The sequence below is a fragment of the Sceloporus occidentalis genome, unplaced genomic scaffold, assembly GCF_023333645.1.
Source record: "Sceloporus occidentalis isolate IW3139 unplaced genomic scaffold, rSceOcc1.0.p SCAF_15, whole genome shotgun sequence".
Lineage (NCBI taxonomy): Eukaryota > Metazoa > Chordata > Lepidosauria > Squamata > Phrynosomatidae > Sceloporus > Sceloporus occidentalis.
The window spans coordinates 1115206-1138251 of record NW_028316995.1 but is presented as its reverse complement, the minus strand read 5'-3'; the positions used below and the strand labels follow the sequence as shown (position 1 = coordinate 1138251).

At 42.0% G+C, this 23046-nt stretch overlaps 1 protein-coding gene across 1 annotated transcript; it reads left to right on the top strand.

The window, feature by feature from the left end:
* The first annotated feature begins 1109 nt into the window (after positions 1-1109).
* On the top strand, positions 1110-22166 carry LOC149303122 (U3 small nucleolar RNA-associated protein 25 homolog). The gene is made up of 15 exons (XM_089481334.1): positions 1110-1216; positions 2219-2258; positions 2570-2870; positions 3037-3204; positions 3611-3699; positions 4236-4637; positions 6666-6882; positions 7576-7778; positions 7961-8143; positions 8746-8858; positions 10095-10340; positions 10445-10683; positions 11164-11245; positions 18366-18690; positions 22101-22166. The coding sequence occupies exons 1-15, from the start codon at positions 1110-1112 to the stop codon at positions 22164-22166; spliced, it is 2781 nt and encodes a 926-aa protein (XP_089337460.1).
* Positions 22167-23046: the final 880 nt, after the last annotated feature.

Sequence of the window (23046 nt, the reverse complement as noted above, 5' to 3'; positions counted from 1 at the left end):
CGGTGAGTACTGAGTGATGATGGTGGGTACAGAATGATGATGATGAGTACAGAGTAATGACGGTGGGTACAGGATGATGATGATGAGTACAGGGTGATGATGACTGCTGAGTGATGACGGCGGGTACAGGGTGATGATGACTGCTGATGGTGGGTACAGGGTGATGATGACTGCTGAGTGATGACGGCGGGTACAGGATGATGATGAGTGCTGATGGTGGGTACAGGGTGATGATGAGTAGGTACAGGATGATGACGGTGGGTACAGGATGTTGATGGTGGGTACAGGGTGATGCTGAGTGATGACGGTGGGTACAGGATGATGATGAGTGCTGATGGTGGGTACAGGGTGATGATGAGTAGGTACAGGATGATGACGGTGGGTACAGGATGTTGATGGTGGGTACAGGGTGATGCTGAGTGATGACGGTGAGTACAGGATGATGACGGTGGGTACAGGATGATGACAGTGGGTACAGGATGATGATGGTGGGTACAGAGTGATGATGGTGAGTACAGGATGATGAGGATGGGTACAGGATGATGATGGTGGGTACAGGATGATGATGGTGGGTACAGGATGATGATGGTGGGTACAGAGTGATGATGGTGGATACTGTATGATGATGATGAGTACAGGGTGATGATGAGTGCTGAGTGATGACGGTGGGTACAGAGTGATGACGGCGGGTACAAATAAAATATGTAAAACCCGGATGACTAAATGTGCAGCGATGTGGATCATGCTATCTGTATACAAATCAACAGGTAATCATGAATTAATATTTTCCTTTTAATGTAAAATAAAGAATAAATTCTTATGATATTTTACAAGTAAGCGGCTCACACAATAAATGGGATTCTTCTGATGTTCGTGGTATTGGATATGACGCACTAGTTGCTGTGAAGCGATGTAAGTGTGTAAGCTAACGCACCCACTAACGATGCAGCGCACCAGGGGACACAGGCGTCTATGGTTCCAATACTGCCCTTCTCTATGGTTCCTTCAATGACGTCATTATACCGCGCCCCCTCACCCGGAAGCGGCGCTGTGGTGTGGGCCGCTCACGTGGGCTGCAGACAGTGTTTGGCAGAACCTGTTGAAGAAAGATGGGAAAGAGAAGGAAGCAAAGGCGAGCGGAGGACACGAGCGCCCTGACTAAAAAACAGAAGAAGCACCTGAAGGAGTTCGGGGAGCAGCATCCTTTCCATGACGTGTAAGAAAGCGCCAAGCACGGCTGTACCGGCAGGAGGCTGGGAGCACGGTGTGCATGGCCTCTTATTACTCTTATACCGTGTATAGGAACTCCATGGGCCACACTCATACTGCTCACCAGCACATGCAGAGTGAACCCTGCGACATGTGGGATGAATAACAGAAACTCATTCACTTCAGAGTTTATACACCTCACATGTTGCAGGTTGGGATACACGATCACACCTTAGCTTCTTACTTCCATTAGTTCATTAAAAAGTAGCTGTTTTTGTTTTTGATGAGCTTTGCAGGAAAATGCCACTTTGGGAGAAGCCGATCTTTATTTGAGTGGCTAGTGACTTAATAAGGTTAAGCAATAGATTGGGGGTTCTGCAGCATGGGCTGAATCTTTTTTCTTTTCTTCTTCCATTAGACACAAATTCCAGCGATGAAATGTCTTATTTTTTGTAGCACCCAGCTGTTTGGACAGGCAACATTTACACAGTTTTGTGAAAACATCGTACAAGAATACGAATTGCATCAGGCGATGGGTTTTGTGATAATCGCTTTCTGTTTGAGTGCAAATACATCAAAGTATGTTTTTAATGCCCTGTTTGTATTTTTGCCCCGGGTTGTGGCTGAAGCATAACGTATGTATGTGTCACTGAATGACAAGACGTAGAACCTCAATAGTTTATTATTATTGTTACCTTTTATTTGTTATGCGCCAGCAAATTACGCAGTGCTGTACAATTTAATTGGGACAGTTAACACCCGCATAACAAATATACATTAATACTCATCGGATGTTGAGAACCCGGACCGTGAGCTGCCGTCTAGCCTCATGATACTTTTACGCAAAGTTCCTGGCTTTGAGTGCCCCGCTCTTGAGCTTACGATCTCCCTAAAGGGAATAGCAGGGAGAATTGAAACAAATGAAAGCTATTCTTGAAATAATCAGTCGCTGAACTGCTAAGCTGTGTGTTCTGAAAATAATCACATTTACATACTGTCTCCGATGCAGAGTTTCCAGCAGAGGAGAGAGAACTCAGGTAGTCAAGCTGGTAAGTGGTTTTGGAAAGCATTTATCCTTTTATGTTTCTATTATGTCTCCTATCCCTTTAATTATTTAAAGCAACGTATGACGTTTATAAATATATGTACTACAGAGTTAGTAACTACCACAAAAATGTCACTGTGTAGGGCTCTTCCTCTGTGCTTTTGCTCTTGGTGTTAGAAGTAAGTCGAGTAGTATAACTAGTAATAACGTGGACGTGGTTCTTTTAAAACTTTCATATAAATGTCTTTTGTGTTGCGCCATTCAAAGCGCCTGCGTATTCTTCTGGGTCCTTAAAATCTTTGTGTTTCTGGGCAGCCTGATAGCACGGAGGATGAGTTAAGCTCTGCCAGTGAGCCAGAGAGTGAACCAGAGACTGTCAATATGTATCAGAAGTTGTTGGCCACATTCAAAACAGTCTCAGATGATGATGATGATGATGACGGCGATGATGAAGAAGTAGTAGAAGAGGATGGTGGTGAAGAAGTAGAAGGAGAGGAGTCTGAAGGAGAAAATGGAAATAGTGAAGATGAAAGTGATACCGTTGGTGATGATAAAGTGCAGAACGTAGATGCCAATGCTGAGGAAAATGGTAAGTTTCTGTGTTTGTCCTACATGCGTCTACAAGGTGAATACTAACTCTGCCAAATCAGTCACACGCATTCTGTATATGAATTGTTTGAGTCTAGAAGAGGTAGGAGCACTTTCAGTGCTGCTAACGAACGCTTCTTCTACCGGCTACTGTTGTATGTTCTGCATGTAAGAGAGATTTATTTTTTTCCTAGATAAAACGGGTGATGCCGCTAAGCTTGAAGAAGGCGATGATGGCGATGGAAATCCTACAGAAGAATTCACTGATGTAAAGCACGAGTCGAAGTTCAGCTTGGAAACAAATTACGATGAAGATGATAACAAGAACATACCCATACTTTCCTCCAAGACTTCATCAGATGGTAGTCATCTTAAAAGAACAGTTTACTGTCCATAACAGCATCACTAAAGATGAATGCACAGAGTACTTTTTAATATGCATTCTTCACAAAAAATAAAGCACTTAACTGAAGTAGAAGTTGCAGCCCTGAAGCTGCTCTCCAGTGATCCCATTGAAATCAGCGAGAGTGCTTTTGACGCATGCACACAGGGGTCTGACTAGACGTCCCCTCCGGCATTTTGCCAAACACATCTCCTGCCCAGAAAATAGACTAGGGTTGGGGATAGGGGGCAAAGTTATATGGGGGGGGGGCTGCATTAAAGTGCCTGTGATGGCTGGAGTGTCCCTTTAATGAAATGTAGATGTTGTTCCCTGCTTTGTGCCTCTAAATGAACAGCAGAAGTCTGAAATATCCCTTCTAATTCTAGATCCGTATACAAAGCATTTTTACAAAGAACTAGAAGAACAAGACATTGACCAAATTGCAGCAAATCTAAAAACGAATGTATCATTAAAGGTATAGTATTTTTATAGTCGCCTGATAAATGGGAAGCATTGTGAAGAAAATATCCTCTTACGCTATTTCATACTTTATATTGTATTTCATTGCTTTGCATTTTGGGACTTTTGCTGCTTGGGGTAGTGGATTGTCCTCATCATATTATTTATAAGGGGTAATATGGCTTTAAAGAGATGGTCTAGTGTCCCTTACAGCCCCGATATTCTAAGGATTATTTCATGTAGGATTAAAAAATTAAGCGATTTAATACCTCTCTGTTCAGTCACCACTCCACTGGTAACTTTCTGTTCTCCCCTTTATTGTAATGGTGCTACAGAGTCTGCTGTCACTCTCTAATTAACACATGTAGCCAGCCATGCCCTGACCAATCATAGAACAAGCAATCTTATAACGAGAGAACGAAAGTTCTGCATCAACGTTTTACAGAAGCTGCGTTGCAAAATGCGAAATACCACATTTAGATTACTCTGAATATGGTAATACAATTTGGTATTAATTTTACTTTTTTTTTATATATTTTTATTCTTTTCTAGTGGCCAGTCCTGGGTCCGCTGACCTTTTCATCCAAATATCAGAAGGCTGAGCCCCTGAAATCCGAGAAGGAGACTGATTTAAAGAACCTGTCTCTCCACAAGCCTCTGGATGCTACTTGGCCCAAAGTGAACAGTACTTTCCTCTCAGGCCAAAATGATCAGACCTTCACCTTTCTTCAGAGGGAACTTTTCAGCATCATGAATTCATACAAGGACTTGTTTTATCCATCGCGGATGGCGACCGGTCAAGGGGAGGAAATCAGACACGTGTACTGCCTGCATGCCCTGAACCACGTCCTAAAAGCGAACGCCCAGGTTTTGAACAATAACGCCAGGAAGAGGGATGCAAGTTCTGCAGTCGATGAAGACGAACTTAGGGACCAAGGTCTAACCAGACCCAAGGTATGTCACCATGGATTAAACAAATTAGGTCCTGGAATTGGTTTTATGGCTGCCAGAATCTCACATGATGTGTGTGCGCGCGGTGACGGGGCCAATCTCATTTGCAAGCATGTGGTCTTGATAAATGAATGATCCAACGGGAAGGCATTCCCACGAGAAAATGTCTAGTGTAGAATTCTGGGTGCGATGCTAAAGGTTAATTGTATGTATTGGTTTCAAACACTAAGGATTACCACCTAAAAATGCATTCATAGATAGAAAAGTTAGCTTGCAGAAGCTGAAATTCAAGAGAGTATGATAGAAATCCACAGTTAGATCCATTGTAAGGGCCACACACGCGCTGTCCATATACTATACAGCAGGGCTCGACAAATCCCAGGTCGCCATGGCGACTGAGAATTTTGTCCTGGCGCCTAGGTGTTTGTCAGCCTAAATCCCCCCAAAAAGCCCCCACGTCGCTACAATCGTGGTGATCGCGGGGGCGCTGCTGCTGTCTGCCCAGGTGTCTGAGCAGACCAGCACAGCCACTCCAAGCCCACCCCCGAGTCTGTGATCACTCCCATGGAGTGATTCTGTAGGCCGAAAACGCAATTGGCGGCAAATCAAGCCCCCACAAGCCCTTTGATGACTCCTGTAGGCATGGAAGCCTATAGGAGTCATCAAAGAGACTCCTCCCTGCAATGGCTGCTCTATAGACCAGCAATTGCGTCCCAGCTGCCAGAGGCAGTTTCAGGGACAGGGGACAGGGCTCTTCGGTCTCCGCATGAGTGTCTGAACATGAGACAGTGCAGCGTTAACCCTTCAATGCCACAATTGTGGGGACTAAATATCAGTCAATGCTGTGCTCCAATGGAACATCAGCAGTGAAGGAGTTAAAAAATAAATAATAATTTATCCAAAAAAAAATTTAAATAAAAAATCAGCACTGACTTGAAAGTCCAGGGTGCTTCCAGGTCAAATGCTGTCAGTTTTGTAAGTGGGCTGATGACGATCAGATCACTCCTGACCAACTGTTAGTTTAAAAAAAAAAAATCCTGGCTCCTAACTTTTTTAGCTGGCGCCAAGATTCACAACAAATTTGTCAAGCCCTGCTATACAGATTATTGGAATCTGTGTATCTCTGGCTCATCCATGTCTGTGAACCCTCTTCATTACTCAGCAGAGCCATCACAATGGTGAAAACGCAAGTTTGCCAGCGTCCCACAATTTTTTTGCTGCTGTGAATAAACCCCCTATGGAGTTATGTGAAACAGAGAGGCGATCCTAGAAAAAGGTCCTTTCTTTCAGGGCATTCTGCCAGTTCTGTATTTCTCGTTGTCTTTGATGTGTTGAACCTTATGGGGGGCAGGCAGGGGGCTCTCTTCTTTTCTCTTTCCACCACATTGTGTCACGTTCCCGTCGGCCGTTTGAATTACCCGTGGGGTTATGCACTTTCTCCGATTTGCGTTTTGTAATGATTCTTTCATTCCATCTGGTCTTGCTGAAATAATTGTTATAATGCCAGACCAGTGCCTTCTGTGTTCAGTTATTTATTAATTGTGAATGCACTGTTGACCACTGAAGTTTGGAAAGTCCTATTTTTGTTTCTTTTTCTGCTGAAAACGTGAGTGGGTTTGGGTCTCGGGTTAATAGCCTGAAGATTATGTGATTTTTTTGGTGAGGATGGTTGGCTGCAGAGTGGTGAGGAAGAGGACTGGGATTCCGTCGATTGTATCGGACCTTTATCGATGGATCGCAAGCCGGGTACAGGACACAAATATTCTCATGGAAATAAATTGCTGCTATGTGTCTTCTCTCATGAGTCCTTATTCTTTTCATATGTGTGATCCGATAACTTGCAGCATGCAGCTGAGATGCTGACGTTTCTTCTATATCTAGCTGGAAGCCATGATACTATAGAAAAGCAATCAATCATTCATTCGTATTCGTTAAGTTTGTTTGAATAAAAAGGCAATGGTTTCATTGAGAAGACGTGTAGACACATCTGTAAAATGATTTCAGTACTGATAGATGCTCTGTTGCATGCAGGTCCTCATCGTTGTTCCGTTCCGGGAATCTGCCTTGCGTGTGGTACAGATTCTAATCAGTCTGATGGAAGTTCTTGGTAGAAAGGTGGATGTAAGTAATAAGAAGAGATTCAAAGATGAGTATGGATCGGAACCTGAAGACAAGCCTCCAAACCTGAAAAGACCAGAAGATTATGAAGCCGTGTTTGCAGGAAACATTGATGATCATTTCAGGATAGGTGGGCTGTACTTCTTGTTGCCGTTTACTCTTTGATCTGGACATTGCATAGATATTCACACTTCTTGTTCCTAATACTTGGGAGCTTTTACTCCTTTTGTTGACAAAGTACTTACGTGTGAACTGTGGCAGCTTCCTTCACAATATATAATAAAATAAACGGACAGCATTGTCTATTAGGTAAAGAGAGGTAGCGGAAGAGTCTACAGGAGAGCTGTGGTTTCCACTTCACTATGCATTCCACAATTCAAACACTGGCAAGTTTCTCCAGCTAGAAGGGCTGAGCCGGCCCTGCATGTTGCATAATTCAATGAATGAGATGACTCCCACTCATTGAACTATACATTATAAAGGGCCAGCAAAGATCTTCCTGCACCAAAAGGCTTTTTGGGATGAGCCTTCATCATGTATAATATGGTCGAAGAGCTCAATCACAACGATACCTTTAGTGAAGAAACCTCATTATGACGTCCCAGATACCTTTCCTATCAAACATAAATAGTTCTGTAAACCACTAAGCTTCCGATATTAATTAGATGCATAAAAAGCAGTGCATGTTTTGTATGAATATTTAACGTTTTTGCCCCCAGGTAAATTGTGTGGAAGTACTGCATCTGTGTGTTCAGAGGCCGGCATTGTTGTTCATACACACCGTTGTGTTGCACGTCTTCATTTTAATGTGTCTGTTGAACAGGAGTAGCCATTCTGCAGAAGAGCATGCGCCTGTACTCTCCTTTCTACTCCTCGGACATCATTATCGCGTCTCCTCTTGGCCTGCGGACTATCATTGGTACCGAGGGGGAGAAGAAACGGGACTTTGATTTCCTTTCTTCCATAGAGGTTCTTATCATCGACCAGGCTGATATTTATCTGATGCAGAACTGGGAACACATGCTGGTAAGTGCTTTTAGACGTATGTTTTACTTGTTAATGGTTGTTTTAGTTTTGTTCCAGATCATATTTCTAGCTCTGTAAAGCAGGAGTATGCATAAAAGCTTTTGCTATGCAGTTTATTCTTTTGGAGACTAATTTACGATCCATTTCACTCATATCTTTCATTGTTTTTTTTTTATATTTAGCATATGATGAATCACCTTAATCTGCAGCCGACCGAGTCCCACGGTGTTGACTTCTCCCGTGTGCGCATGTGGAACCTCAGCAACTGGGCCAAGTTCTTCCGGCAGACGCTCCTGTTCAGTGCGCTGCAGGAACCACAGATCAACTCCATTTTTAATAAGCATTGCTTCAATTACTCTGGGCAGGTGTGTTCAGGGGCAACGGGTATTATATGGGAATATGTGGAAGTGGTAATTTGTTTTCCATTTAAATGTGCAGTTGGATTGAACACTTGATTTTTTAATGACCAACTGAATTATTTGTAGAGATCCAACACACATTCTCAGAGCGATACACAAGTTCAGATTCAGTGCAAGCATGTTCATCCCTGTGATATGCTGCGATAATGCTTCATAGGGTAGCTGGTGATGCACACCGTGGCACAGATTAAAGCTTTTAGAATTCTACAGGAGCTTTTTATATGTTTATAATCAATTTCTCTGATATGTTATTGCCAGACTGTTACTATATGAAATATATAGTACTCCTGGAGTTTATTTGAAAACCTCATTGATTGTGTTAAATTACATCATTTGCAATATAGTGCCCTACAGCCTAAACATTTGAATGGTATACAGCCCATTTCATTGAAAGCACTGCGTGAAATAACCCCGGCGGCCGCTCGTCTTTGGGCAGCAGGTCCAGGTTTAGCCCTTTTAATCTGCTGGTAGATCGCTGGTGGGATCGCTTTGTGCCAGTAGTGTAACAAGTGGATCAGATGGGTCAGCATGCCGTGGTTCTCTTCTAGGTGTCCGTGAAGAGCATGCCCGCGACGGGTTCCATTTGTCATGTGATGGTGCAGCTTCCGCATGTGTTCCAGAGACTAGAGGCTGACAGCTCCCTCTCTGTGATCGATGCCAGGTAATATTGGCTGTTACACGATGTATTATATCAGTGTTGCCCTGTACGTGAATATAAAGACTGGAGTTTCATAGCTGTGTGGTCAGTTTTGCAAATGCATTGGGGGATTTTGCTGTGCGGGAAATGAATTCAGCGGAATGCATCTCCCCGGACGTGATGTGCCCCCTTCAGTCAGCTCCAGCACGGTTCTGCTGAATGCTGAGTGCGGGGTTTGTTCGGACCCCAGTCCTTCTATTAATCTCAGTGGGGAGCACTTTCCTGCCACTGATTGGTTATTTGAAGCTGTCAATCAGTGACAATAAAAGTTTGATCATGGAGGAGGAAGAAGGCAGCTTTTGCAGCATGGTGCTTTATTTTGCAAAGATTTTTTTTTTCTGTTCTGGAGGAATACATATTAAAGTACTCACTGATGGTGAGTGTTACTCAGAGTACTTTAATATGAATTCTTCTATAGTATTGGGGATATTAGACTGTCCATTGAGGGGAAAATCCCTGCTTTTTAAGTTGATATTTGAAGTTCATGTAAATAGAAATTGAACTATCAGAGAATCCTCCGTGGATGTCTTTATCCTGGCAGAATCCCCCTTCTGTGAAATGCAGGAGGTTCAACTGTACTGTCATTGAACTTATTGTTCACATTGAATCTGCCCAATTAGTAAGATAAGATAGAACAAATAGTTGTGTATGCCGTGTAGCCTTAACATGCTTGTTTTGACATCTGCGCTCTGCAAAGGTTACCGAGGGGTTTATTCACTAAAGGGAGAGCTGTCAGGATCGTTTGCAGGGGAGCTGTATTTTGAATGCATTGATTTCATTAGAGATTATAAAGGCCCATCCCCAGTGAGCTTCTACAGCAGAAAAGCTTGGTTGGCCCTGTATTAAATAAATCTGTGAGACGCCCCCCATCTCATTAACCCATTGAATTATACATTATTTAGGGTTAGCTCAGCCCTTCTTGTTGGAGGAACTTGCCATTGTTGGCCCTGCATAAAGCATACTGAACTCTCCTAACAATAATAATAATACAGAACATCATGCAGCTTAGCTCAGCCTGCAGGTTTTTGTGTTTTCTGCCATCCGCATTGTGCTCAGGGGCTCGTATTCTGCCCTCAGTGTGTAAGATGCAGATGTCCCTTCATGGACACCATCGTAACGTACTATTTCATGTAATTCTGGTATTCAGTCAAATATTCACTGCTTTTTAATGGAAGATAACTAGTGTTATTTCTCGATTAGGTTCCAGTTCTTCACCGACAAGATCCTGCCGCAGTATCGAGATGCCATCATGTCGCACACGCTCATTTACATCCCTTCCTACTTTGATTACGTGCGCCTCCGAAATTACTTCAAGAAAGAGGAGCTGAACTTCACGCACATCTGCGAATACACAGACAAGCCGGGGATCTCCAGGGCCCGTCAGTTCTTCCTGAAGGGAGAGAGACAATTCCTTCTGGTTACAGAGAGATTTCATTTCTACAAGAGGTGACTATGACCGATATCTGTAGATGCCTCCCCTCCGATAACATTCTCCAGGCCTAATCGTGCCGGTCTTATTTTTATGCCTTTGTTTTTTTTTTTCCCCCCAGGTATACTTTGAAGGGCATCAGGAACCTGATTTTTTATGAACTGCCTACTTACCCTAATTTCTACAGCGAGGTATGTAATATGATGAAGGCCTGGAATCGTGGGGAGGAAGCAACGTGGACCTGCACAGCTCTGTACTCCAAGTATGATGTGCAGAGGTTGGCGGCGGTGGTTGGGACGGAGCGAGCGGCACAGATGCTGCACTCAAAGAAGAACGTGCACCTTTTCGTTACGGGAGAAAGTAATTAAACGAGCGCGAGAAAGGACTGATTAAACCTACCGGTGAACTTTTATACGTGTGACACGGAATTCTGCAAAGTAACTCGGAATTCTGCAGTCACAGAAGGATCGGACCGTTTGCCTATAAATGTGTATTTAATAACATAAGAGGTACATTGTGTAATATGAATATGTGCCCAAATTTACCATTATAAGAGCAATTGCCCCATTGAATAAAAGGTATTACAGTGCCTTCCGTCATGAGACATGTTTTAGCATTTTAATATATGCTGTATTGGCCCGATTATAGGCCACAATTTTTTCCCCATAATTTAAATCTTTAAAGTGGGGGTGCGACCTATAATCAGGGCTTAGCATTTTTACCTTCTCCAGGGTGTCAGAAGTCTGCAGAGCGTTTTCGGTAGTGCGGTCCGGCCAAAATGCGGTCCCCCGTTAACGCGTGCAAAAACTTTAGTTCCCCCCCTGATTCTTGATTCTCAAGTTGATGCAGATAAGGCAGACTGGTGCGGGAAGTGGAGGTCACGTCTGCCGCATCTACATCAACGTGCAAAACGAAAGTTTAGGTAAGGAGGGTGGGAGTCTCCTACCATACATTAAATGTCAAAAAAAAAAAATATATTTTTTCTTTAACATAGCACCAAACTATGAGGGTGCGGCCTATATTCGAGCCAATGCGGTATGTAGAGGTCATGGTCTGTGTGACTTGGTCTATATGGCTAAAGAACACCAGATCAATTGCTGATAATAGTCGGTGACCACAGCCCGATGTCAGACCTAAGCAGTATTGTTTCGTATCGTGTTTATGAAAACATTCTTTCCTAAAAAAAAAAATGTGAAACATTAATATGATTTTTTACCTCTTGTGTTTCCAGCCACGTAGAATTAAATATTCTAATGCATGTTAACCCTTTCCGGCAGTTTTACTTGACAGGAACAAGAAAAATGTTAAATGCTCTGGAAGGTGGTATACGCTCCCTGTAGTTAGGGGATGGTATACGCTACCATAGTTATGGGATAGTATACACTATTGCAGGGGCGTCCAACCTGCTGCCCTCCAGCTGCTGCAGGACTACATCTCCCATGCTCCTCAGCCCCTGAAAATGCTGAAAGAGCATTATGGGAGATGTAGTCCTGCAGCAGCTGGAGGGGTAATTAAAGTATAAAGAAACCCTTTATTAACACAAAATACAGGGTTTACTTTTCAGTCTTTTCTCTTATTACCATGTCATATGAAATGATGAACAGACAGAAAAAAAAATCAAGTAAGATGACAGTTTTGGCGCATGTGTAAGCATTTACTGTTTTTTGGTTTTTTTACGTATGAGTCTCTGGCCAGCCTAAAGTTTACGTTGCTGCGAGAGACTGCTTTTAACATGAGCTATGACTGTTGAATTGCTGTGCTGTCATGTATTGGGGACTTTTATCTTAATAAAAGAATAATAGTGAGGAGATGGAATCGCTGTATCTTATAGGGACCTGCTTGGAATATCATGCTTGACGTGGGAGCTGCAGCCATATTTACCTCTGTATACATAGCTCACCTAGGGCTGGCCCTGGATGGGATCATTGCCACGGTCACACAATCATATTGTGGTCTTGCTCAACACGGGAAGGACGGGCTGACGTGCAATGGTCATTCTGGTGTGTTAGTGGAATGGGCTCCTACAGTGTGGGTCATCCAGTCATAATATTTGCCCTTTTAATGTCATACAAGCTGAATTTTGACTTTATATTTCATTCATTAATGCGCCCAGAAGGTGGAACATGTGACAATGTGTTCAGTGTTTTCTAAAAGGCAGCCCAACGATATATAAGTCAGGTTAAAAGGACTGTCTTGTCACCCAAACCATAGGTGACGCTGCGCCTTGTTCCATTAGAGCGACTTGGTGAGGCAGCAGAATAGCCGTGTGTTGTTTCAGAAGGTATCTGGCTTGGATGAGAACAATGACTACAGAGCTTCTATTGAAGGCTCCTTTCATCGACCGCCTCTGTCTGTCTGTCTGTCTGTCTGTGCCGGTCCTAATGCTTGTCTGTTATTACACAATGGCTCTACACGGTCACCTTACCTAAGGCTTTAGACTAAGCACGATTACCTGCGGCTAATAAAATCTGACCTAATTGCCTCTGTCGTGTGAAATAACCCGCTTAACCCACTTAATTTAAACACATCTAACTAATGGTAAAGATTTGGGCTTGGATACCGCTGTTTTTATATAAATTATGGATGCAAAACAGATCAATACCTGCCAAGTGCTCATAGAAATAGAATATGGGATTGAATGACGGCAATAAAGATTCCCCAGAAAACCACAAGGCTGCTTGGAGCAAATTAACAACGGGGTTATTCTGCTTCTTGTTTAAAGGGATCGTCTTGTCCTTACTGCCTCCCTGAGCCAAGACTTTTATGTTCCAAACAGTGTTTCTATAGCCAAGCGCAACTGCATGTGATAAGTAGGTGGATATTGATGAAAAATATATTCAAGGCATATGGTCTATAATACAGTTTTAATAAAGACAAAAGTAACATATATTACACATAGCTAGTTGTAGTCCATAATCCTTCATGAATGCCTGGCTCAGTGAGAGTTGTAGTTGACAGCAAGACAGCTACCCCTTTCCCAACTTAATAGTTTTTTTATTCCCTTTCGAGGAAGGCAAAGTATTTTTAATGTAAGATCATTTATGTTTAATTAAAATGTTTCAGATCTTGCTTTGATTCATCAGACCATTCCAAGACAATTTAAAAGCATGAGTTCTTAATACATATATTATGTGGGTCCAGCTTCCAAATGCTGTTGTCCTGTGGAGGAATCTGCTCCTCCGCTTGTTCAGAGACTACTCCATCACTGACCGTCTGGAGGAGGGGGATCGATCCCAGCCTTTGGACCGTTGCCATATCCCTCTCGGCTTGACCTAATCGTTATTCCTGCCGCATGGCCGTTATTTCTGCGACCCTTGAACTGTTAAGTGTTCTTTACTGTAGGATGGGATTACTGTTGCTTCTTTGCATGCTGTGCGACTGTTTCAAGTGTTTTGTTATTGGCACTACACACATGCTATTGCGTTATGTATTTGTTTAATCCCTTAAGGACCAGGCTCTTTATATTTTTGTACCCTTTGGGACCAAGGCTGTTAACCCTTTTGCGTTGCTCGTGTTTAACTGTAAGTCTCTCCTCTCCCGTTTAGTGAAGTTATATATATATATATATATATATATATATATATGTTATTTATATATGTTTTTCCAGGATACCCTTATTTTGAACATACCATCTAATTTCCTATAAAAAATATATGAAAAAAAAATCTTACTCTGAAAAAAAACCCCCCAAAAAACCAACAAAACCAAAAAAAACCTAATAGATTCTACTATTTGTCCTGAGTTTATAAATACCCAATGTTTTGATGATTTCTTTGCTTTTTTTCTGCAAGTTATTGGGCAATAAGTACAAGTAGGTTTTTGCTATTTCAAAACCATTTTTTTTTTTCCAAATCTAGTCATTCTGCCCCCACCATGTGCGATTTCGGCTATCTTTGATGCTGGGCAATGCGATTTACCCCGTCAAACCATGTATTTTTGAAGACTAGATACCTCAAGGAATTTCAAATGCTGGTATTTTAACCCTTTCCATGCACTAATTCTACTACCACCCTTTGTAGTAGTAATTTATTTTGTGTTTATCACACAAATTGTACCTCGGGTATGATTTTACCGCTCCTGGTATATGTAACTGTCAAACACCCCAATATGTGTTCAGCAACATCTCCCGAGTACAGCGATACCCCTCATGCATGGGTTTGTCTGCTTATTTGGGAAGTGCGCCCCCCATTTTGGTCAGTGTGTGCCTATGCCCTATCTTTGCACCCGAAATGCTAGTATTTTAACTCTTTCCATGTCAGGATTTTTGGGAAGATACATTTTGCTGGAACTGGATGGTTCCCCTGATGGTGACATCACTGCATAATTTTTAAATGTTAATTTTTTTTCAATGTTTTTCATTATTGTAATATTTTACTAATCACTTTCATGGTTGAATGCGGTACCTGTATTCAACCTGCAAGGGGAGCCAGAGTTCTCATGAGGTTGTTTTTTTTGTTTTTTTAAGGGCGCCGCCATCTCTCGCAGTGGCGCTTGTGACTGCTGTCCGGAGCGGTCGTAGTGTGTCCTGGAGTGGGTGTTCGGTGCCATACAGTGTATGGCAGATGCTGATGGCCTGGGAAGGGGCCCCTGCTGCTGATCTCAGTGTTGCTTAATGTCACAACATTGAGGCATTACAGCAACACAGTTTATGCTATGAAAGCGATCATAGATAGATCGAAGACCGCTTTCTGAGCTTGTTTAATGCTATGACGTGCCAGGCATGTCATTGGTCGTTAACGGACCGTTTTTGTGTGACGTGTTGCTTCCACTTCTGTGTCTTGCAGTGCTGCATCCTCTCTAGCATCTTCTTCATATTCTGTCTTCCAAATGAAGAGGATGCAAGAGAAGAATTGGAGCTGTGAGACATGAAAGTGGTCGGCAGAGAAGGTAGGGAGAGTAAATATAGGCACTGGTCAACAAGGTTTGTTTCCGAACTTCCGAAAGCTTGCTGTTTTTGGCTGAAACAAATGGGCAGAACACGGAATTTGCACGTCATGTTTAACAATTGTACAGCACCGTGGCTCTATATAAAACAATAATCAAATAATAATCTGATATCTGGAAATATTTCCTGTATAAAATATATTTTCTTAACATTTCCCGTAACTCATTTATAATTGGGTTTATTGCGCCACAATAGACGATTGTCCAGATCTGAGGAATGATTGAAGGTATAAGTGGGTTTCCCCCGGATCATCTGTGCAGTAAAAGCTCTTTTTATCACTTATGTCTCCTACTGCGACCTCCTGGTATTTAACCCAGATGATTATTCACCTTCCTTTATGTTTCGTTACTTATTAAGCCCAACATTTAATGAGAATGTGGCAACAGTTTGCAGCTCGGTGGCTTTTCAGCCTGACAACTTCACTGTGAAAACAAAGAGAACTAAAATTCCGATTGTCGTGAGAAGGTTTCGACAATTTGCTCTTTGTGGAGCTGTCTGAAATAAAAATTAATAATCGCGTAGGTTTAACCTTAACCCAGACCTGGTGCTTACCAGCTGCATTCGATGATCTCTCAAAGGAGTGCAGAGGGTTGGATGTGAAAAAAATCATTTCTTATAAATAAGCCTGATTGTACAAAAGAATGAAAAATGTATTTGAACTGCGCAGAATAACAATTGCTGGTAATTTCTCAAATTATTAGGCCCTTTTATCATGGAAAGAATTTCTTTAAATTAGGAGCTGATTTCTAAGCAATTCTTTTTTTAAGAATGGAACAACCGTTTTATTGTGTAGTAATTGTAGTGCAGATATTTATGAATTTAGCTGCCTTCGCAGACTTCTAATAGGTGGTGAAATAAAATTATTAAAAATGTAAAAAAAAAGGGAAAAATTCAGAAAAAAGCTACAATTGTATGGTTTCATCTATAAAAAAAAATCTATACATAGTCTGTTCAAATGAACCAAAAAACCCTAATATATTTAGTTATTTGTCCTGATTTTGGAAATACTTCATATGCTGGGTATTTCCATTTATTTGGGTAGTTGCGAGGCTAAATATGCCATCACTGTTTCAAAATTCAAATTCTATAAAGAAAATGTGATCTGATGGGAGTTTGGCCCCAGCTTTTGGTTCTCTGCTCAAACACCACACTGAGCCGATTCTTTATGGCAATGCTAAGTCCGTTACTCCATAGACTCTAATTAGCGTGTCCCTCTGAGAGATTATTATATATGATACCGCAAGTATCATCCGTAAATTGTTAATAACAGGTATATAAAGTGAAGCATCTCCATAGACAAATCCTGGCAGTAGAACGGGCCATACCGAAGAACTGCTCGACTTGCAACCTGGCAAGGTAAGAATTCCAATTTGATTTGGTGTCTGTCAGGGGGAGAGAAAATACAACCAAATACCCGGGTGTTGGCAAATCACTACAGCACAGTCAGACCTGTAGGGAACCATTTATTATATTGCAGGTAGTGAAGAGGAACCGTACGTAGGCCGAGGATTTCAACTACTATGAGCTGGAAAGGGCATAAAGTGCTATTAAAGAGTTTGACCATGTTAAAGGAGAGGGGAAGGGAAGGAGGGATAATTTGATATGGACACAATACTAGTGAACATAAACACACTAATGGAGGGTTTGCTGTCTTTTATGAGCCCAACTTGGTCTGGATGAGCAACGCTCAGTAACAGCAGGGATTGCCGACTGGCTATACTCTGAATGGTCTAGATAGAACTTTAGAACAGCGACCACTGTCTCCATAAACATTTTCTTACAGATCACTGTTTTGTTAAAATTGTGTAGTTACGTGACAAGAGACAATACTGTATATGGGGGTCCATCAGGACCTGGAGCCTTACAGGTTTGGTAAATGCGTGGGGAAGACCCTTCTTTTACAAGGGCATTAACAAAAAAAAAGGGAAAGTAGGAGCATTTGGGGCGAGGGGGTGAAATCCTTCTCTGTACTTTGAGTATACTTCCAACAATTGTTTAGTAGTATAGGGTAAGTAGTTGGCATATGTGGCCTCCTCAAAGAACTGAATCTGACCAGAGTTGGGAGCATTGATATTAGCATATTAAGGGTTATTAAATAATGTCCAATAACATATCTACCAAGTGGCTCCTGATGTTTTGTTTCAACAGAAAGAAACGTATGATGAGATGGAACTTCCTGCCACTTTTGGATATGAAACTCTGGATTCCCCCATATTTGATTGTTGGATGAGAACACAGAATGAGATAGAGAATGGGACTGGTAAAAAGATATCAGGAGCTGACCTGCACCCCTCCCCCTTTATTACATAGGGAAACCAGGTATGGTATAGGAATGCCTGTGTATAGTGCGTGATCAGTCAGGTAATGTCACCATGATAAAAAGCATTGTCTGATACAAACAGTGTGCCCGTTACTCATAACATTCAGCGTTAGGGGGGAAGGATCCCAAGTGGATCACAGCATGCCTTCCAATGAAAAAAGGGAATACTGCTGATCGGTCGGCGACCATTGGCTGTATCTCTCCAGTAGTATAATAAAACCTTTCAAACCGGCAGCTTGGCATGGTTTCCATGGCAATGTGTAAATAAATAGAATAGTGAGTGCTGGCAGTTGGTCTCATTTGATCAGCATGTAGGAGCAAAAGACCAATTCCTGGCAGATACCCGCTTCCTGCCCATCAATAAACAGAAATATATATAATTTATAGCATTACACGTATTTATTGGTTTTAATGAATAATAGGACGCCCGAGCTCTTCCGGGCAGCGTTACTAATCTGTGACAACGTTGGCCATATAGAGGAATAATATAGTCGTTTATATACAATATGATCATGTCCTGCTGTGTCTGTGCACATTACTGTGACTTTAGGGCTGTAGAACCCCGACACAGCCAGCAAACATCCCGAGAGAACAGAAGAGAGGGGCATCGGGGGAGGAAAAATGTTGCAGATATGTTGATCGAATTCCCCATTATGGACTGATGTGTATCATCACATCGAAATCTGACAGCACATCAGACCGGTTCGGCCCATCGAGTGTGCCTATTTTCTGTAAACACTCGGACCTGATTCAGTCCTGGTCTTGTATTGTATTCAGGAATGATATGCCTTTGACATGCATGCTGTGTTCACGGGCACTGCCCGCCTCCCGCTACCCAGCAGCAGCCCAACGTTTCCCGCCGCCCGGATTTAAACGACAAGCACCAACCGTCGTCTTCAGCGCGTGCCGCCTCGGAACGGAACGGTCCACCCCAGACACCGCCGCCGCCCAGTTCACGTCCCCGCTGGAAACTAGTGAAAGCAAAACCTGCCGCTGCGTGTGGTTTATTCCTGCTACCTTGTCACTCACAGCCCAGCTGCCACCCCCTCCCCGACCTGTTTCCTTGGTACGCTCCGTCTTGGAAGCATCATGGCGATTGATGGTAAGTAGGCCAATAACCGTCTGATGATCGGCTCATTAGCAACTTCTCAGCCGGCTAAGAGTCTCTGCAACCGCCTCAGGGTGAGGCACTACCCGGGCTTCATACGCCCGCTATATACAGGCAGTTATATATATATATATATATACACACATATATACATAGGGGTATGTGTGTGACTGGAAGTATAAACAGTAGGATAACGTATTCCCACACACATTAATGCATGCGCTGACACACAGGCTGTGCCTCTGTACATGTCATTGACGTATAGCTAATTTGTGTTAGTATATTGTATACATTTACTGTAGAAAATTCAGTGTTATAGTGCTGGAGAACAGTCACACCTTGTACTCAGATGTATATATCCATATATTAAGGGCAGGGGGGTCAGTAACTGCCAAAGTGCACTAATATCCATACGTGATGGCAGGTAATGCCTGCGTGATGTATATGAGTGGATTATTTGGCGTGAGTCAATGGGTTTAATGTGTGGTGTATGTCCAGTGACAGTTAATGTATATAATACATTCTATATGTGTCGAAAATATCAGTTTGCTTGGGGTCTGTAGCCTTAGAGAGACCCTAACGGCGCACTCTATCCAAATGAAGTGGTTTTCCTTCACTTCTCCTTGTTTTATGGTAAATACAAGATTTTTGTGCCGAATAAAAATTGAGTTTTTCCGAATCTGAATGACCTGGCACTGCACCTGGTCCAAACACGGCTGAACTTATTGGATCGGTTCTGAAAATGCAGTCCGGAGTCACGAGAAACGTTGCACTCCTTCGAGAAGAATTGGAAGACATGGAGTTTGGCACTAACGTGTTTGAGGGTCCAGGCTGGAGGAATACATACTCACTACTGACATGTCAGCTTGGGCCAGGTAAAGGTACGGACTCCCCACATCCATTGCCTTTATATCTGAACCCCCCATATTTATAACACATAACATGCCTGCAGGGGGTAATGGCTGATCCTGACTCACTGAGCACTGTTGGGGCGGCTGCTCTGTGGTGCTGAAAGGACAGCTCCTCATTCACTTATGAAGGGAGAGGATTCATGTCTGCACTGGATAGACAAGAAACCATTAGCCAGGGGACCACAGACACAGGCAATGGATGCAGGGAGTCCGAAACTTCTCACAGCCCGAGCTTACATGTCAGTAGCGCAGGGAGGGACGCATTTGGTTTGGATTTAGGAGCTAGACAAACATTTAGGAGCCAGCATTGTCGGCTTTTTCGTCTTCGTTTTATATAGCGCCATCATATTCCGTAGAGCTGTACAATGGGTAACATAACAATGTGACTTACAGAACAACAGGCGAGAAGGGCCCGGCTCAGACGAGCTTACAATCTTCTCTCTGGTTTTCATGATTTTATTTTCATATACTAGCCAATGTGAGTATATGAAGGTCTGCAGCTTGAGGATGTTTGTTGGGGAAACAGACCTTTCTTCAGTGCTGCACCATTTTACAGTGCGGCAGTTAACTCCTTCGTGACAAGGGCTATTTTACACCATAAAGATTCAAACTTGTATGTCTAACCATTATTCTCACACTCACACGCTCTAACACCATACAGTAACTGACAGACGCTAATGTCATATGCTCACAAACACTAATACCTTACAGTAACACACACGCTTACATTTTACACTCATGTACACACAACTAATACCATACACTAATACAGCATATATAGACATATACACTCATGCTAATGCCATACTGTAACATATACAACACCATACACGCTAACACCACACTCTTATGCACATGCACGCACAATCCAGCAACATACACCCGCTGACTAACACTATACATATATAGGAATACACTAACGCTATGCACGCGTACACACTGGATCTGGCACTACAATACAGTAGACATATTGACTCTGACACTATACATTTACACACACACACTGACTCTTACACCATGGTTATACAAATACACACACTGACTCCAGGACTATACACTTACACATAGTTACACAAATCCTCTCTCTTCTCTATATGTAATCGCCTTTGTTCTTTGCTGGCATTCAGTAGTTTTGCCCTCATTCACCAAAATCTGCAACACCATATTGACACCCAAGTCACTTCAGAGCGTGTACTGGAATTTGCCACATTGGTTATCATCAATGCTATAAAGACCCAAAGCAAATAGTTATTTTCCACCCTGTATTGTGTTCTTTTGTGGTTGTGATAATAATTGTGTCAACAAGCAATGATACATCAGCAGTTTGGACATATAACACACTTCACAGTCTTTCACATTGGGGTAATTGGATGTTAAATGGAAACTGTCTCTGTCACAGCATAGTTCTAATGTAAAGAACTTTAAGATATGATATTTGGTGACAGATCCGTTTTCATTTCCATGCCGAGTGCGTTAACACGCATTCTTTAAAATGTAAAAATAAATAAAAAAATCACCTTATGGAAAAGCAGAATATTTCCTCTATAATCTTACCACACTCATCACAAATTGGTTGCTTGAAGTAGCCAATCACTGGCAAGAAAGTACATTCATTAAAATGAATGGGAGCACTTTCCACACACAGTCCCCATCATCGCTCGCCAATCCAGTGCTGCAGCTGCCTAGCAGTAAGTCTATCACGTGGCAGGAGACGCGTTTGGCTGAATACATTGCTGGGGGTGGGGAAAGGGACAAAATGCGTATAGATTTTGGATTTTACATATAATGGCTGGAGCGTCCCTTTAAAATCAGTAACATGGTCTTTATGTCGAAATGCATTCCATAATAATTCTTACCATTAATCAGTTATTCTTATTTATTATTTTAATTATAATTGGCAGTCAGTATAGACTGCTTACAGCATTTTTCTAGCTTTGCAGTGATTATTGTTACTTCCGAAGGAAATGAGGATAATTATTTTATTTGTATAAATATTGCCCTTAATTACACAATTGTCGTGGGCAAAAGTGACTCTTAAAACCACTAACAGGGTGACTAGCAGTAAACGAGAAATTTTATATTATTGCAAATGATTCAATGTTCATGTTGTGAGGTTTTAGAAGCTCGTTTTGCTGGTGATCGGGACAGTTTAGTTTAAATATTTAAGCTTTGCCGTACGAAAGTCTGATTTTAAAAAATTAAGGAAAACAGGCACATTTGCAAGTTTTTAATATTTTTTTTAATATATACAAACAATGCATTCGATTTTTTTTGGGTGACAGAACATGTGTTTATCTCCTCAGTTGTTGATCCCATCATTTTTTTAAGCTGCTTATATCATTGTGAATATTATGAACAGATCCAGAAGACTTGGTTTTGCCAAGCGTGGCTTTGTGTATAATACAGGTTTTCATGGTTAAAAATAGAGTCAATAATAGAAAACATCTCATGTGGGTGAACAAGATGAGTAATTTTATTGAACTTCTTACATAGGTCTGTAACCAGTTGCCAGAGGATGTTTTCACTCAAAACGGCTTAGCAAACATGAATGCAGGTTAAATTACCGGTGCGTTTTAAGTGCTTTAATATGCTTTCAAGACTTCCTATCAAATATAGTGCTTACCTGTGTGTGCGTGCATGCATGGACAGTCTGTGTGTGTGTATGGGCAGTGCGTGTGTGACTCTCATTAGAATTAGAGTCTGATGAGGCCCTCTATGTGTTTTGAAAACCCAATTTATTTACATTTTATTGGCTATGTTAATATTTAAAGTGCCCCTGATGGCTGAGGTGTCCTGTGGGGCAAGCAGAGCAGATCCTCTGCTAGTCATTATCTTTGGTAGCTTGCATACAATAAAGGTAAAAATAATGAAGCGTTAGAAATGTCTTGCTTAATATCATATGGAAAGGATTCGGCATGAGTAGTGCCATCTTTAGAGTTTATTCATAAGCTATGTGAATTCACCATCAGTCCACCAAGCCCTGGCTAGACCAACCTCAGACTAGCTTAGTCTACTAGATTACAATAGGGGCTAAAACCAGGAGTACTAATCACACAAACCTCTGTTTTTTGGGGGGCTTACCTGTCCCAGGTAGCGAGGGACCCCAAACTGATATAGTCCCTCGGATCCCTTTGAGCTTGGTTTTGTAGTTTCAACAATGCAGACAGGTAGATAAACCAGTGTTTGTTTTTCAGATCTTCATTGGCGGTTAGTTACAGGTTTATATAGCGACATCATATTCTGTAGCACAGTACAATAGGACGTGTTAAGAGAAAAAGAAAACCTGCCCTGATGGAGTGAGATTCTGACTGAGATGAAGAAAATCTTCCCTAATGGACTGTGTTAAGTCATCAAGATGATGACCTTTAATAATGAATGAATGAAATTCCCATAAATATGATGTGTTATTAAAACCGATATATATATATTGGGAGTAGCC